The 15,801-nt window shown below is 41.2% G+C and overlaps 1 protein-coding gene across 1 annotated transcript; it reads right to left on the bottom strand.

Moving 5' to 3' along the window:
* Window positions 1–5,065: 5,065 nt before the first annotated feature.
* LOC148190561 (uncharacterized) lies at window positions 5,066–15,177 on the bottom strand. Its single transcript, XM_088102816.1, has 2 exons — window positions 13,978–15,177; window positions 5,066–5,281 (listed from the first exon to the last, which is right to left on the bottom strand). The coding sequence occupies exons 1-2, from the start codon at window positions 15,175–15,177 to the stop codon at window positions 5,066–5,068; spliced, it is 1,416 nt and encodes a 471-aa protein (XP_087958942.1).
* Window positions 15,178–15,801: the final 624 nt, after the last annotated feature.

Raw genomic sequence — 15,801 nt, 5'->3', positions numbered from 1 at the left:
GTCCGGGTTTCAAAAACGAACAAAATGATTCAAGTCACGATGCCGAATGACCAATGTCAAGTAAAGTACCAGTAACAAAAAAACTAAAACCTGGATTTGACCATTGCCTCGCAGAGGGCCAAACTCACAGAACGGAAATTTAAATCCGACCATTGCCATGCAGAGGGCCGATAACAGAAAACTAAAACCTGGATTTGACCATTGCCTCGCAGAGGGCCAAACTCACAGAACAGAAATTTAAATCTGACCATTGCCATGCAGAGGGTCGATAACAGAAAACTAAAACCTGGATTTGACCATTGCCTCGCAGAGGGCCAAACTCACAGAACAGAAATTTAAATCCGACCATTGCCATGCAGAGGGTCGATAACAGAAAACTAAAACCTGGATTTGACCATTGCCTCGCAGAGGGCCAAACTCACAGAACAGAAATTTAAATCTGACCATTGCCATGCAGAGGGTCAATAACAGAAAATTAAAACCTGGATTTGACCATTGCCTCGCAGAGGGGCCAAACGAATTTGACCATTGCCTCGCAGAGGGCCCAAACTCACAAACAGAAATTTAAAACCGACCATTGCCAAGCAGAGGGCCGTTACAAAAGAAAAAAACATGAGTTTTAGGGTGCCAGGCCAGGCGAAACTGGGCTTATGGGCCAGTATGGGGACCGGGCTGTGTGGGCCAATGTGAAAATTGGGCTTTTGGGCCAGTGTGGAAACTGGGCTTTTGAGGGCCAGTGTAGAAACTGGGCTTTGAGGGCCAGTGTGAAAACTGGGCTTTGGGGCCAGTGTGGAAACTGGGCTTTTGGGCTAGTGTGGAAACTAGGCTTGGGGGCCAATGTGAAAATTGGGCTTTTGGGCTAGTGTGGAAACTAGGTTTGGGAGGCAATATGAAAATTGGGCTTTTGGGCCAGTGTGGAAACTAGGCTTGGGGGCCAATATGAAAATTGGGCTTTTGGGCTAGTGTGGAAACTAGGCTTGGGGGCCAGTGTGAAAACTGGGCTTTAGGATTTGGAAATTCTTGAAACTTGTAGTTTTGTGAAATGTTTTTTTTTTTTTTTTTTTTTTTTTTATAATTTTTGACAAAATTTTGATTTTTGAAAAGGTATCAGTGACCATTTCCAAAGAGAAGGTCCTAATATGAGGATAGGAGAAACAAAGTATAAAGACCATGGTAGAATGTTGAAACACTAACTTAAAGGCGGTGAATAGGGTATAAGAATGTGAATGTCAAAACCCCAAAATGAGAGAAAAAACATGATCACCATGAAACAACATGACCTGACGAAAAAACCATAACGTTATTCTTTTTGTATTTTCGAAGAAGGATTCGACAACCATTCATATGAATGAAGAGGGTTTCGATTTGAAAGATTTTCTTTTGATGGATGAATGCACACATATGGAAAACATTTGCTTTATTTTGTGTTTTGTCTCTCTTTTTTTGCTTGAGTCATTCATCTTACTTGCAATCATCATCAAACTGATCTTTATTTTCAATGTTTTGTGAATTTGAGGAATGTCATACATTCGAGGTCTAATGTTTGATATGATTTCATGTTGACTTTTTCTTTCGAGACATCGACGCACACCTGCTTGAATTTACTGGCAAGTGAAGAATGAGAGCTATTTAGAATGGTTTGGAGAAGTCTGGGACAGCCACATAAGCACATCATTCCTTATACATTGCTTAAAGGAAACGAGACACCCAAAAGCTGCCCCAGTTTGGTGTTTGGGGAAATGAGCATGGGGTATGGATCTTTGAAAATTCGGGTCAAAAATTCAAGTAAGATCCGCAAAGCTGCCCCAGTCTGGGATTATGTGTCAATGAGTTGCAAGGCGAAGAATTCGTGTGAGATTCACAAATCTGCCTCAGTTTTTCGGGTATGGGTTCTTACTTGGAAGAGTAGTGGGCATGAAAAGGATAAGCTAAAAGGATGACCCCAATTGGTCTGATTTTCTTTGGCATGCTTTTGCTTAGTTGGCAAAGAGATCCCTTCTTCCTGAGACATTACTTTTTTTTTTTTTTTTTTTTTTTTTTTTTTTTTCAAAGTTTTTGTTTTTGTTTTTTTTTTTTTTTTGTTTTTTTTGGACTCATTGTAAGTCATTTTGTCTTATCGCAAAATTAAGCTTTATGAAAATTTGAGCAAACATTATTCAATTTGCGTGGACTTTATTAGGCTTGTAATGTGGCTAGGGCTAGAAGGTATTGAAAGGAAGGGGTATAAAGGCCCAAATAAATGTTTGTCGGATACATTTTTTTGAAGCAAGGGTTGTCATCTGGCATTGTGTCAACTATTTGACCTTCTGAGCACTTTGCTTTCCTTGAACTCCATTTTTTTTATTTTTTCCTCATCACTTTGTGATTTTTTGTTCTTTTTTCGTTTTTGTTTACCATTTTGAAGGATTCCTCCGTTTGATCATTGAGTGCTCTTCAACTGCATCCTAAGTTGACTCCTGCCTGATGACAATCCTTGCTTGGGAATAATTTTGAAAAAGGATTTATTTTTGGCTCAAAACAGGGTGACAATGGATATATTTTGTTTTTTTTTGGTAAAGAAAAAATGGCCACACATCATTTCAAATTCTGATTGCTTTCTTTTCAAAAGATTAATTCTACGACTAGATGACCTCAACATGAGTGATTTTTCCCTTTCCTTTTCTTTCTAGACCGCCCTTTTGGGTTTTCAATCTAGTGGACTTATTCTCCTTTTGAAAATTCTTTTATTTGTCTCAATGGGTTCAGGGATAACCCTACTAGCGCAAGCAAGGAAAATTTTGGCCAGGCCAATCTGCCCCAGTGTAAAGGCTTACATCATTATTAAGGGCAGTGACAGTGTTTGTTGGGGAACATCCTTTATTTTGGAACAGTGAAGGGTGAAGGTTTTCAAGCAAAATGCGCACAAACGTCTCGGGAGAAAGCGTCAAATTGTTATTTTTGATTAAACACTTGACCTTAGAAAAACTTGACATCCCAATTTTCCTTTTGATTATTCATCATTTTTCTTTTTTTTGCTCTTTTCTATTTTCGAAAAACAAAAGTTTGACGATTTGCAAGAAAGATAAGTGACTCAAGATTGACTTTATTTCATTTTCTTTTCAATTTTGTTTTCTCTTTTTTTTTTCACGATACCCTTTCAGGACTCGATTTCCAGCACTACTTGGAGAAACCCTGTAGTGAGTGTTTGCATTGCAAGTCATGGATGACAGTGCGATATCAAAACGCATACTTCCCTGGTAGCAAGACACTTCACAACATCAAATTTACTTGTACAATGACTTATGCTTTCTTATGTGGTCTTAAAGCCCACTTCATTTCTTCATGGCATTTGTAGAGGCATTCACAAGCCTTGCCTTAGTGTCTAGTTGACTTTCTTCATACTTTAATCATCTTGAATGAATCAAAGTTTGCCTTTGCGCTTGAACCACCAGCACTTTTGGTGGAATGACCGATAGCCCCTTCATGATAATCACCTTTTGTATATGATGCATCACGAGTCTTGTGGAAATGAGGCTTTACAGGCTTCATGTAACAAGTAAAGACCAAGCTTTTTATGCAGAAGACTTGGAAGAAATGTTGCATAAGTCAGAAGGTTAGGAGTGAAACTCATAAGCCCTTTGTCTTGATCAGCATGTTTGCCTAACAGTTTGGTGGGAAATTGAGTTTGGGTCGAGTCCATTTTTGTCTCAAAGCAGTTTCAAAGGGTAGGCCAATGGTATTTGAGCAGTGGGATGTGATTGAGCTCTTTCTTCTCTCCTCATCCCAAGCTTAGACCAGACTCGTTCACATTCACTGCCATGGTAGGACCTTGAGCGGATTTTTCCTCACATTAATGTCAATTCTTTCTCCAAGCATCCTCAAGTCTGCAAAGTTTGAGGAAATACTGCTCACCATATGCTCATAGAAGGGTGATTGTAAAGTTTTTAGGAATGTGTCCACCATCTCGTTATCACTCATAAGAGACTTTCCTTGAGCAACAATCTCTTTCCACCTTTGGGCGTATCCTTTGCATAATTCATACTTCTTCTTCACCATGCTTCGTGGTTGTAATCAATGAGATGTCCCGTCCATGTGGTATTTGTACTACCTCAAGAGAGCATCCACCAAATCTCCCCAAGACCGGATGCACGAAGATTCAAGATGAGTGCCCCAGTTTGGTGTCATGCCAGCTAATCTACCTTAGAAAAACGAATTGACCACTTTTCATCATAGGAACGCACAACCATTTTCTTTCTGTACATCATGAGATGGCTCTTGGACAAGTGGTGCCTCCGGGTAATTTAAAAATTTGGGAGGTATCAACATATCATTTGAGACTAAGCATAACCCTGCAACATTTGCAAACTTAGAGCTTCCTCCCCCTTCCATGACTCTTATCCTTTTTCCAGTATTTCAAATTTAAGCTTGTCAGCATCAACATCCACTGGTGCAACAACAATGAGGGAAAGATTTCAACTCGGGTTGCTTCGTCATTATCTTGCTCACAAGGCGTGGCTGAATCATTTCCTAGGAGACCATGAAAGTGGTTGCCCCAAGCTTGTTTCTTCCTTCAATTGCGTTATTTTTTGCCTTTTGAGTGTGAACATGCCTCAATTCCACTCCCGAGGGTGAAGTGTAATGTAGGGGAAGACCATATGAGGAGAAAATTTAGGCCTCTCGAACTCTGTATTGTAGTCGTGGTGCACACGAATCTCCAGGGCTTTGTAAGGCATTCAGAGCCTCTAAGATTTAGCTCATTTATCCCTTCAGTTGTTGGATATCGACTTTCATCCCTTCTTGAACCTCTCCTTGGTTCTCCAAGATTTATTAACTGGTTCGAGTCCTTTAGGGTATCTTGGATGTTTAGTTATATTTTTTTTTAGATGAAACAATTTAAGAAAATGAAAATGAAAATGAAAAGAAAAAGAAGAGACAATGTAGTTTAAATACTCTAGTCGGAAATTATAAAGCTGTGAAAATTTTGCCTTGGTATAATTTGGAAATTAACACGAAACAAAGTCAATAAGGTGGCTCATCATTCAGAAGTCACCAAGACGTGAGACATAGGACGTATTGGTCAACCATCTCAGGCTTTAGCCATAACATTCTTCATTTCTCTGATAAGTTCCCTGGAGCAATTGAGGAATGTTTCAATCCCCTTAAGCGGGTTGATGATTGACATTACAGACTCAGCATCAGCTAAGAACTTAGGGACGTTTTCAATGGCTTCATCGGCAAGGGAAGTTAGCTGTGAGAGACTTCTCTTCCACTTCTTTACAGATGTCTCCTCTTTAACTTGATGCTACATTTTTCCAACTTCTCAACCGCTAATCCCATCCGCTGCTTAGCACTACGAAGTTTTTTTTTTTCGGTAAGGAGGGATCGACTTGAATGGTAACTTGATTGTCCTAACCCTCTCTACGATTCATTGGCCAAGGGAATCTTTATTAAAAGTCCATTATCTCGTGTCTCGTCTCAATCCCAGTGAAATGGTGTTTTAGCTACACATATACAACATAGAAGAGAGAAATGATGGATTGGGTGGTGGAAATTGGATTTTTTCCACCATGGAAACCCCTTGGAGCAGCTGCAGCAGCGTCCCTGGTCTCCTCCCCATTCTAGATCCCCCTTTCCAACTGCCTCTGGATTCGGATATAAAGAAGGGTACAAGAATTGAGTCACGGGTCATCTCTGGACGAGCGTCCAAATTCTGGACGAGCGGCCCTGGACGAGCGTTGGACGAGCGCTGGACGAGCAATCTCTTGGTGACGAGCGTCCACTTGCTGGACTAACGTGCTTCTGCTGGACGAACGTGGACGAGCGTCCCAATGGACGAACGTCTCAATTCTGAACGAGCGACTGGATTCTGGACGAGCGTCCACTTGTACGAGCGTTCTGGACGAGCGGCCTGCAACGAGCGTCCTCTTCACCGACTGGACGAGCGTTCCTGGACGAGCGTCCCATTTCTGGACGAACGTGCAGACGAATGTGGACGAACGTCCTCTTCTGGACGAGCGCTGTGTTCGGCGAGCGTCCATGTGCGAGCGTTGGATGTCTGGACGAGCGTCCACTATCTGATCGAACGTTTTCTGCTACACGAGCGTCCACTTTCATTGTCAACGAGCGTCCGTTCGCCATGAAACGAGCGTGCGCTCGCTAAGTGACGAGCGTCCTGCACGAGCTCCCTTTCTGAACGAGCGTTAACATGTCTGGACGAGCGTCTAGGACGAGCGTCCACTTGTGCGAGCGTTCTGGACGAGCGGCTTGCAACGAGCGTCCTCTTCCCCGACTGGACGAGCGTTCCTGGACGAGCGTCCCATTTCTAGACGAACGTGCAGACGAATGTGGACGAACGTCCTCTTCTGGACGAGCGCTGTGTTCGGCGAGCGTCCGTGTGCGAGCGTTGGATGTCTGGACGAGCGTCCACTATCTGATCGAACGTTTTCTGCTGCACGAGCGTCCACTTTCATTGTCAACGAGCGTCCGCTCGCCATGAAACGAGCGTCCGCTCGCTAAGTGACGAGCGTCCTGCACGAGCTCCCTTTCTGAACGAGCGTTAACATGTCTGGACGAGCGTCTAGGACGAGCGTCCACTTGTGCGAGAGGTCTGGTCGAGCGACCACTCTTGCGACGAGCGTCCTGTGCTTCTTCTGCCGTTCGTTCTCTATCAACGAGCGTCCGCGATACTTGTGTGCGCTCGCTATATGACGAGCGTCCATTTCTACCTCGACGATCGTCCTCTCTAAGAGTCCTGGACGAACGTCCTCTTCTCACGTCATCTGGACGAACGTCTCCTTCAAAACGAGCGTCCTCTTCTGCTTCAGGATGAGCGTTGTCTTTTGAGAGCTGGACGAACGTTCACTTGGCGTCACCCTTGCGCCAAGCGTTTCTGCATGTGTGACGAGCGTTTCTGCGTGCCTTGTTGATTCATCTCTATAATTTTGTTGGAGACTCTTCCAAGCTCATTTTTAACTCCTGCAAATGATATATAATTTGCGATCTATGCTGCCAAGGGACACACCATTTAAATTGTTCTTTGTTTAAACTTGTACAAAGTTGCGCCCATTCATTTGCCCCTTTCACATTTGGTTTATACTGCCATAGCTCAAACATGGGCCAGGTGGCCTTTAAGGCGTCCTCAGTCACACGGGAGATGAACACAACATAACACTTTCCCTCCCTTCAACTCATAACAATGATTAAGGGTCCCATGAACTTCAGCCAAGATGGTAGCGACTGGATTCTCACAGCGCTCTTCGTATCCCACAAATGCATTCATAGCGGCATAGTCGACGAGGTTCTTGACATTTAGGAGAAAGCGTGACACCATAGAGGAGAAGAGCTAATACATTCGTAAACATTTCCCAATTTTCCTCTTAAGCCAAATGATGTAGGTATTCCTATAAGTATCTTTGAGGAAGGCCCCTCACTTTGCCCTTGATTGTGAACTTGCTTTCCAACTTCATTGGGTGTACTTTCCTGATCCTCGTTAATTGCAAGATAGGGATATACTGCTCAAGGTAGTTGTAGGGAATTTTTCCTTCAAGAGGTATATCTAAGATTTGCTCGAATTCTTCTACCATAGGCACCAATTGGAAATCCCAGAAAGTGAAACATCTCAATGGTGGTTCATAAGACTGGGCTAAAAGAGTAATGGCCGGTGTTTGAACTTCCACCTCTAACAGGCTCAACAAATTCCCATATCCCTTCCTGAATGCATCCTTTTGGGTTGTCTCAATTTTCTTCAGCAGTTCTCTCAGGCCATCCATATTACCCTCCCTTACTTCAATGGCTATCCTTTCCTTTAAAATGTCTGAACTTGAACCCCCCTTGACTTCAGATCTCATGTTAATTTCCATTTTATCTCAAAGGCTTAGTCACAAATTTATAATTTCCTGACTAGAACTAGTGACAAGACCATAAAAATGCATGAGAAAAAGAAAGAAAATAAAGAAAGAAAGAAAAGTATCAAAAGACATAGTGATATGTACAAGGTGTTGGATTTTATTAAGCAAAAATGAGGGTTATAAGACTGCACACATCTCCCTTTGTGCCCTAATAAAGGTTCAGCGCTTCAGATTGAAGGTCAAGTACATGCAACCTTACAAAGATGGCTCCCTGAACCTAAAGGTCGATGGTCACTAGAGCTATGGCCCCCTTCATAGTATCTCCACAACAGTCGAGTAATCAACTAGGTGTGAAGACACAAATGAAGAGAACAGACTCTAGCTGGGGTTCTCACGATAACCAAACAGGAAGTACATCCCAGAGTGACACCGCTACACAACCCCTCTAATTCTAAGTTGCGCTCAGACCCGGGTATAGGGCCTCACTCATGATATGCATAAGGTGCGTGTGTGAAGGGAGAATGCAATGCATACCCAAACCCTCACCTGCAAAACAACCAGAAGATTTCCCAGGCAGATATAAACATGTTTTCTACCCTAGGTTTCAATATAGAACAATCCAAGCAACTTATGCAATTATTTAAAATATCAAACATAAAAAATGGGGAGGAAAACATAAAGAAAAACCACATCAGAATCGTGCATCTAATTAAATGGCTTGACTCTCTAAAAAGTCCCCAGTGGAGTCGCCATCTGTCGCAACCGGAATCGCGACGGGACGACGATCCAAAAAAGAAACGGGTTTTGAAAAGAGATTTTGGAGTCGCCACCATAGTTTATTCTGGAAAACTACGGAAAAAACCATAAAATAATAAGACACGGTCCACGAAAACCAGATTCTGGGTTCGGGAGTCGGTTACGCGTAGGGAAGGTATTAGCACCCTACAGCGCCTGCCCGAAGGCAGTACCTTTAACTAAATGCGCGAATTTGATGTGGGTTTCAAAATGTTTAACTATCCCTAAAATAAAAATAAAAATAAACAAAATATATTTTTTAGTTTTTTTGGGCCCGACAAGGATTGACCTTGCTCCTACGTATTCTCATTCAAAATGAGAAATCAGGGTTACGTAGTTCTAGCAGAAACTGTGTTGAAAATTTTGACTAAGAAATTGTTTGAGAATTTTGTTTGGAATTGATTTTGGATTTTTGGGAAGTGAACCTGACAAGGACTAGCCTTGCTCCTACGTATCTCCATTTTTGATGGAGAATCAAGGATCACGTAGTTCTAGCTGAAAGATTACTTGTAGCTGGGAATATTTTAGTATTTTTAATAAAGAAGGAAAAGGTTTTCTAGCACAAGGCCTACGCGAGCGGTCGCACGTGTGCTTAAACCTTTTCAAATATTTTTATTTGATTTTTAACTTTTGTAAAAGAAAAGGAAAAGGTTTTTTAGCACAAGGCCTACGCGAGCGGTCGCACGTGTGCTTAAACCTTTTCAAATATTTTTATTTGATTTTTAACTTTTGTAAAAGAAAAGGAAAAGGTTTTTTAGCACAAGGCCTACGCGAGCGGTCGCACGTGTGCTTAAAACCTTTTCAAAATATTTTTATTTGATTTTTAACTTTTGTAAAAGAAAAGGAAAAGGTTTTTTAGCACAAGGCCTACGCGAGCGGTCGCACGTGTGCTTAAACCTTTTCAAAATATTTTTGTTTGATTTTTAACTTTTGTAAAAGAAAGGGAAAAGATTTTCAGCACAAGGCCTACGCGAGCGGTCGCACGTGTGCTTAAACCTTTTCAAAATATTTTTATTTGATTTTTAACTTTTGTAGAAGAAAAGGAAAAGATTTTCAGCACAAGGCCTACGCGAGCGGTCGCACGTGTGCTTAAAACCTTTTCAAAATATTTTTGAAATTTTATTTAAGAAAAGAAGAAAAGGTTTTTAGCACAAGGACGACGCGAGCGGTCACACGTGCGCTTGAACCTTTAAAACTTTTCTTGTAAATTTATTTAAGGAAGAAGAAGAGGTTTTTAGCACAAGGACGACGCGAGCGGTCACACGTGTGCTTAAACCTTTAAAACATATTTTTGATATTTTATTTAAGAAAAGAAGAAAAGGTTTTTAGCACAAGGACGACGCGAGCGGTCACACGTGTGCTTAAACCTTTAAAATATTTTTGTAATTTTTTATTATTATTTTAATATCGTCATTTTCGTGTTTAAAGTGCAGCAAATAAACTAAAATGAAAATAAAAGACAAGATCTAGGAGTGGGGTTATCATACAAAGGGGTTACATACAGTAAAAACTAATAACCAAACAAATACTAATAAAAATAAAAGAACAAATGCATAAAAATAAAGCAACAGAACAACCCAATAAGAATAGGGGTGCAGAAATAAAAAACCAGGAGTGCAACTCGAGATTTCTTATCTAGGTCCCAAGATAGGGGTGCAGCAGTAAAGTTGGAGGTGCATCCTGAAATAATGTGCTCAAGCCCAATTCCTGTTTTTTTATTTTTGTTTGCAGAAACAAACTGGGCTTCGACCCAAATGAAAAGGGGTGCGAATGGAGCTGCACGTGTGGCAGGAAGAGATGGGAAGCAAACCGCACCAGCCCAAGGCCTCTTAACCCTAATCAGAAACCCATTAGGGGTTCCTCCAACTTCATCTCATTTGTGTAGGCAGCCCTGAGACCCAGGGTCATCTCCTCTGAAGGAAAGAAAACAGAGACGCTCATCTCTGCCACCCACGGCCATGACTCAGCCTCCCCACAAACCGGCCACCGCTAACCGCGGTTCGCGGCGTCGTCAACGACGACAGACGCCACCGGAGCCATCGCCGGCCACAACACCACGTTCCCCTTCTTCTTCTTCTCTTCGCGCGTGAGGGAAAAGCGCTCCCATTCATCGCCGAACACCGCTTCCTCCGAAACCAGCCACTGCGCCACCGAAACCAGCCACCGCGCCACCACCTCTTCCAGTCTTGGCGTCGGCGGCAACCCCAAGCGCCACCGGAACCGTTTCCAACCGCGGCGTCATCGGCCTTGGAGGCCGCCACCGATGGGCTCTCCTATTCTCCTTTCTCTATTTTCTGTTTTAGTGTTTGGGTTGTTGGGATGAATTTATGTGATGGGAAACATGGCTGAGGTTAGGAACCAAGTGAGTTACTTGTTCTCTGTTTTTCAGGTGCTGAACAAATGAAAGATGAGTTGATGATGAGGAAGGTATTTGTTCAAACTCACGGTTGCTATGGAGGCAAGGATGGTTCGAAGAGGAGGATGAGGATGGTCCGGCCAAATTGAAAAAGGATTGAAGGGTTCACAGTGGTTTAGTCATTTCTGGTTTTGTGATTTTCTTCTTGCAGGTTTGAGTGGATAAACGAAGATGCCTGGGAAGTGATGGCAGGGAGGTATGATTGATCTCGGGTGTTGGAGATGAAAAGGAAGAAGAAAGGGATGAGGATGATAGGTGCTGGCCGTGGGTGAGACCAAGGTTGGAGTGGGCAAAGGCTAGGAAAATGAGGGAATGATGATGAAGGTTGGGGGAATGGTCGTTCTTTTTCTTAGCACTGAGGCGTGGTGTCCGTGATGTTATCGGGGTGGCTACGGGTTAGAGGAGCGGAGGAGTGGAGAGCTATAGAGCATGTGCCAGTATCCCTGTGAGGGAGGATGATGCTCCCTCTACCCCCGAGGAACAGTTTCTTCCTCTTCTTTCTTTCCAAAAATCTTGGAAATATTCCCCCTAACCAACTCGTCTACCTTAACCACCTGGTCTCCCCCCAGACACGCATTCCATACCCCCCTTTTTCCACGTTTTTTTTTCTTTTCTTATTATATTTTTTTATTTCAATTTTATTTTATTTTTTATTTTATTTTTAATTTTATTTTTCAATTTTTTAATTATTTTGATTAATTTACTCTATTAAAACAAAATTAAAGATAAGAAATAAAATAGAAATTGAATAAAAAGTAAAGATCTAAATACATAAAAATAGAATAAAATAAAAAGGTAAAATAAAATAAAATAAAAAAAATAACAAATAACCAATAAAAACAATCTTTTACAATCCGGACAAAATTGAGTGTTGACAGTGGATATGGCACATAATAAACCTGTCTGACATTAGATGGTAGAATGAAAGGATCAAAAGGCCCATATCTTAATCTCTGGTTCAGTTCGACAATATTAAAGCGTGGATCGACTCTAGTACCAGCTCTAGAAGGATCAAACCATTCACAATAAAACAGTACCACTCTGTTTGGAGAAGTAGTGCTGTTGTACTCTAACTCATATTTTATGAATGATGCCGTAGAAATCATCATAAGACCCCTCTATTAGGCCCTTGACATACACACCACAATTTGATGTTTTCTTTCCTTTAGACCATTCATGTGTATGGAATTTGTAACCATTGATGAAGTAAGTGTGCCATTCATTGACACATCTCATTGGCCAATTGGAGAGATGTCTTAACTCTTGAACCATGGGAGTTAATGCCTGATTAAAAACCTACAAAGGTACTAACAAAATTATAAAAACAACAGTCAAATTAACCTTGCTCTAAACGAAGGACAAAACTACGGACCTGATTTCTAAACCAATGGGGAAACTCAGAGTGTATTCTAGCAGAAGTATTTCCTTCTGTGACTTGCTCAGCCACAACAAATGAGCTGGTACAAATGAAATTAATTAGTGTATAACAATTAAACCTTTTGATAGATTAGAGATGGATGATGACATACTCAAGGTACGGCTTGACTTCACTGCAATTGATCAAGACATGGACATGAGCGGAGTTGAATTCAGCATCAGTTAACCAATGAGTGAATTCTTTCCCTGCGTGACGGCCTGATTGTCGGAAAACTGATAATGCACCTTCACGTGGTTCAACTTGCCATTGCATTTCATTTCTGACATGAGTGGGAGACAACATGAAGTTCTTGAAATAATGTGAACAAAAATAAGTTGTCTCTCTGTGAAGTAAGCTGCACAAATTGAGCCTTCCACTCTAGCTTTATTTTTAACTGACCGTTTGGATTCTCCCATAAACCTTTCAAAGGGATACATCCACCTGTACTGCACGGGTCCCCCAAGCCAAGCTTCATATGGAAGATGAATTGGAATGTGCTCCATTGAATCAAAGAATGCAGGAGGGAATATTCTTTCCAATTTGCAGAGAATAATCGGGATATTTTCATCCATCTTTTTAAGGGAATCTTCCTTTAGTGTCGTGCAACACAAATCTTTAAAGAAGTTACTGATTTCTATCAGTGGATGTAACACGTGCATTGGCAAACAACTGAACGCAAGAGGGATGAAAGTCTCCATGAATACATGACAATCATGACTCTTCAACCCTTGAATAGTACCGTTCTGAACATTGGCACATCTGGACAAGTTAGAAGCATATCCATCTGGCATTCTAAGCTCCTTGATCCATCCACACACTATTCTTGTCTCGTCTTTTGACATGGTGTAATTTGCTTTTGGTTTAAATAATCGGCCGTTACCTTGTGCCTTCAACTCTAAGTCTTTTCGTGCACAATACAAAGGTAAATCTTTTCTTGCTTTCTCATTATCTTTTGTCTTACCTTTAACATTCATAACTGTGTTGAAGACATTGTCAAAGAAATTTTTTTCTGTGTGCATCACATCGATGTTGTGTCTTAGCAAGTTGTCCTTCCAATACGGAAGTTCCCAGAATATGCTTCTTTTAGTCCAATTATGCCATTCCCCAAACCCTTCTAGCCTATTCTGACCAGATTCAGTGACTTTTGGATAGTCTTTCACTCTTCTCCACACGTGTGATCCAGTCAACTTTGGCGGGGGCATATCCGTTTCAACTTGTCCTTTTCGAAATGCCTTTTTGTTTCTTCTAAAGGGGTGATCAATGGGCAAGAACCGTCGATGGCAGTCAAACCAACTACTTTTCCGGCCATGACTCAATTGGAATGACTTTGTATGTTCCATGCAATGTGGACAAGCTAATCGACCATGTGTGCTCCAACCAGATAACATGCCGTACGCTGGGAAGTCATTAATAGTCCACATCAAGGCTGCCCTCATAAGGAAATTTTGCCTCCTTGAAACGTCATACGTCCAAACACCATTCCATAACTTCTTCAAATCATCAATCAAAGGCTCCAAGTAAACATCAATCAATGATTTGGGATTAGATGGACCTGGTATTATACACGATAAAAACATGTAAGGCTTTGTCATGCACATCTCAGGTGGTAGATTGTATGGTGTAACTATCACGGGCCAACATGAATACGGTGATGCAGACGCCTGAATGTACGGGGTAAACCCATCAGAGCATAGACCAAGTCTGACGTTACACGGTTCACTAGCAAAGGATGGATGTTTACGATTGAAGTGCTTCCAAGCTTCACCATCAGAAGGATGACGCAAAAGTCCCGGAGTTTTGTTACCATCATGCCATGTCATGTGTTCTGCTGTTTGCATTGAAGTAAACAATCTTTGTAATCTTGGAATTATAGGTAAGTAGAACATGGACTTTAATGGAATTGGTTTTTTTTGCCTCCGTCCAGCATGCATTGTCTGATATCGAGGTGAGCCACAAAACTTGCATTCCACCAACAATGCATCATTTTTGCCACTGTCATTGTCATAGAATAACATACATCCATTAACACAACAATCAATCTTCTTCACATCCAATCCCAACTTTGAAACACATTTTTTGGCTTGGTAATAATTCTTCGGCATCAAATTGTTTGGTGGTGTCAAATCTAACATTAGTTTTGTATAGAAGTCCACTGCTTGAATGGGAACGTTCCAATTAGATTTGCCAGCCATAAGTCTAATGCACACTGACAATTTTGACTCAGATGAACCTTCAAATACAGGTAGATTTGCCTCTGTCAGTAAATTGTAAAACCTCTGCGTCGTTTCATTTGGAGGCTTTTCATCATGACGATCGTCTGCTTCTGCAGCATGGTGACGAAGAGCATGGTCGACCATCTCTTGCATGTAGGCAAATTGATCTATCTCACATGTATGTACAACAGTATTCGAACCTGATGCAAGCCGTTTTTCAGCTGCAGTGGAGGTCGAAGGAATTTCTTCACCATGAAATGTCCAGACCGTGTAATTAGGCATGAACCCTTTTTGGTAAAGGTGAACTTTGACGACTTCATCTTTGAGAATGCTTGTACATTCGCACTTGATGCATGGACATCGAATCCCTCCATCAAGGGCATAATATTGATATCGTCGTGCCGTCTCCACGAACTCTTCAACTCCCATGACAAAAGATTCTTTCAAACCTCTCCTTCCACTATAACAACGGTCGTACATCCATCCACGATGGTTGGGAAAATGGGCCATGTTCTGTGACAAGCCAAACAAATACAAACTTAGCCAAAACAGCAACACTCCATGTGACATAAGTAATAAACCTATTACTACTGAAGTCGAACATGGAAGGCAATTTCAACACTATGGTCATAGGCATTCAATAAGGGCATGCAAAGACAAGTCCTCAGTATTGAAATGCATTAAACATCCTAAGGGGTTGTGTATTAAAGTTGGAGGAGACAACTTATTACACCTGAAGTTCTCTTGTCTAGAGTACTTCCACATATTTTGTACGTTCTAAGTGTTTATAGTATTTTTACCCTTCTCATTTCATTGAGAATGTGTGTAGTACCATAGGATTTTAAATGACTACTTAACTTAATCAAGTTGTAGCCTAATAAATGAAAGACAATATACATGAACATACAATATAAAGATGAACATAATTTAGGCAATCAAATATCTATAGAAGCATGGATATATAATACATATAAACATAATTGAGGCAATGAATAGCTATAAAAGTATGTACTGACAATCACATTAGTTAAAATACCCAAAGTATTTATGTTCTAAAAACTCAAACTTTGAGTTTAAGGTAATTCTTTGCTTTTGACATGTTTCCTAGCTTCATTCCACTACTACTTTACACAT

This window comes from Vigna umbellata, unplaced genomic scaffold (genome assembly GCF_029865625.1).
Source record: "Vigna umbellata cultivar VRB3 unplaced genomic scaffold, Vumbellata_1.0 scaffold_763, whole genome shotgun sequence".
NCBI classification, from domain to species: Eukaryota; Viridiplantae; Streptophyta; class Magnoliopsida; order Fabales; family Fabaceae; genus Vigna; species Vigna umbellata.
Note: the sequence above shows the minus strand (reverse complement) of the source record. Positions and strands in the feature narration are given on the sequence as shown.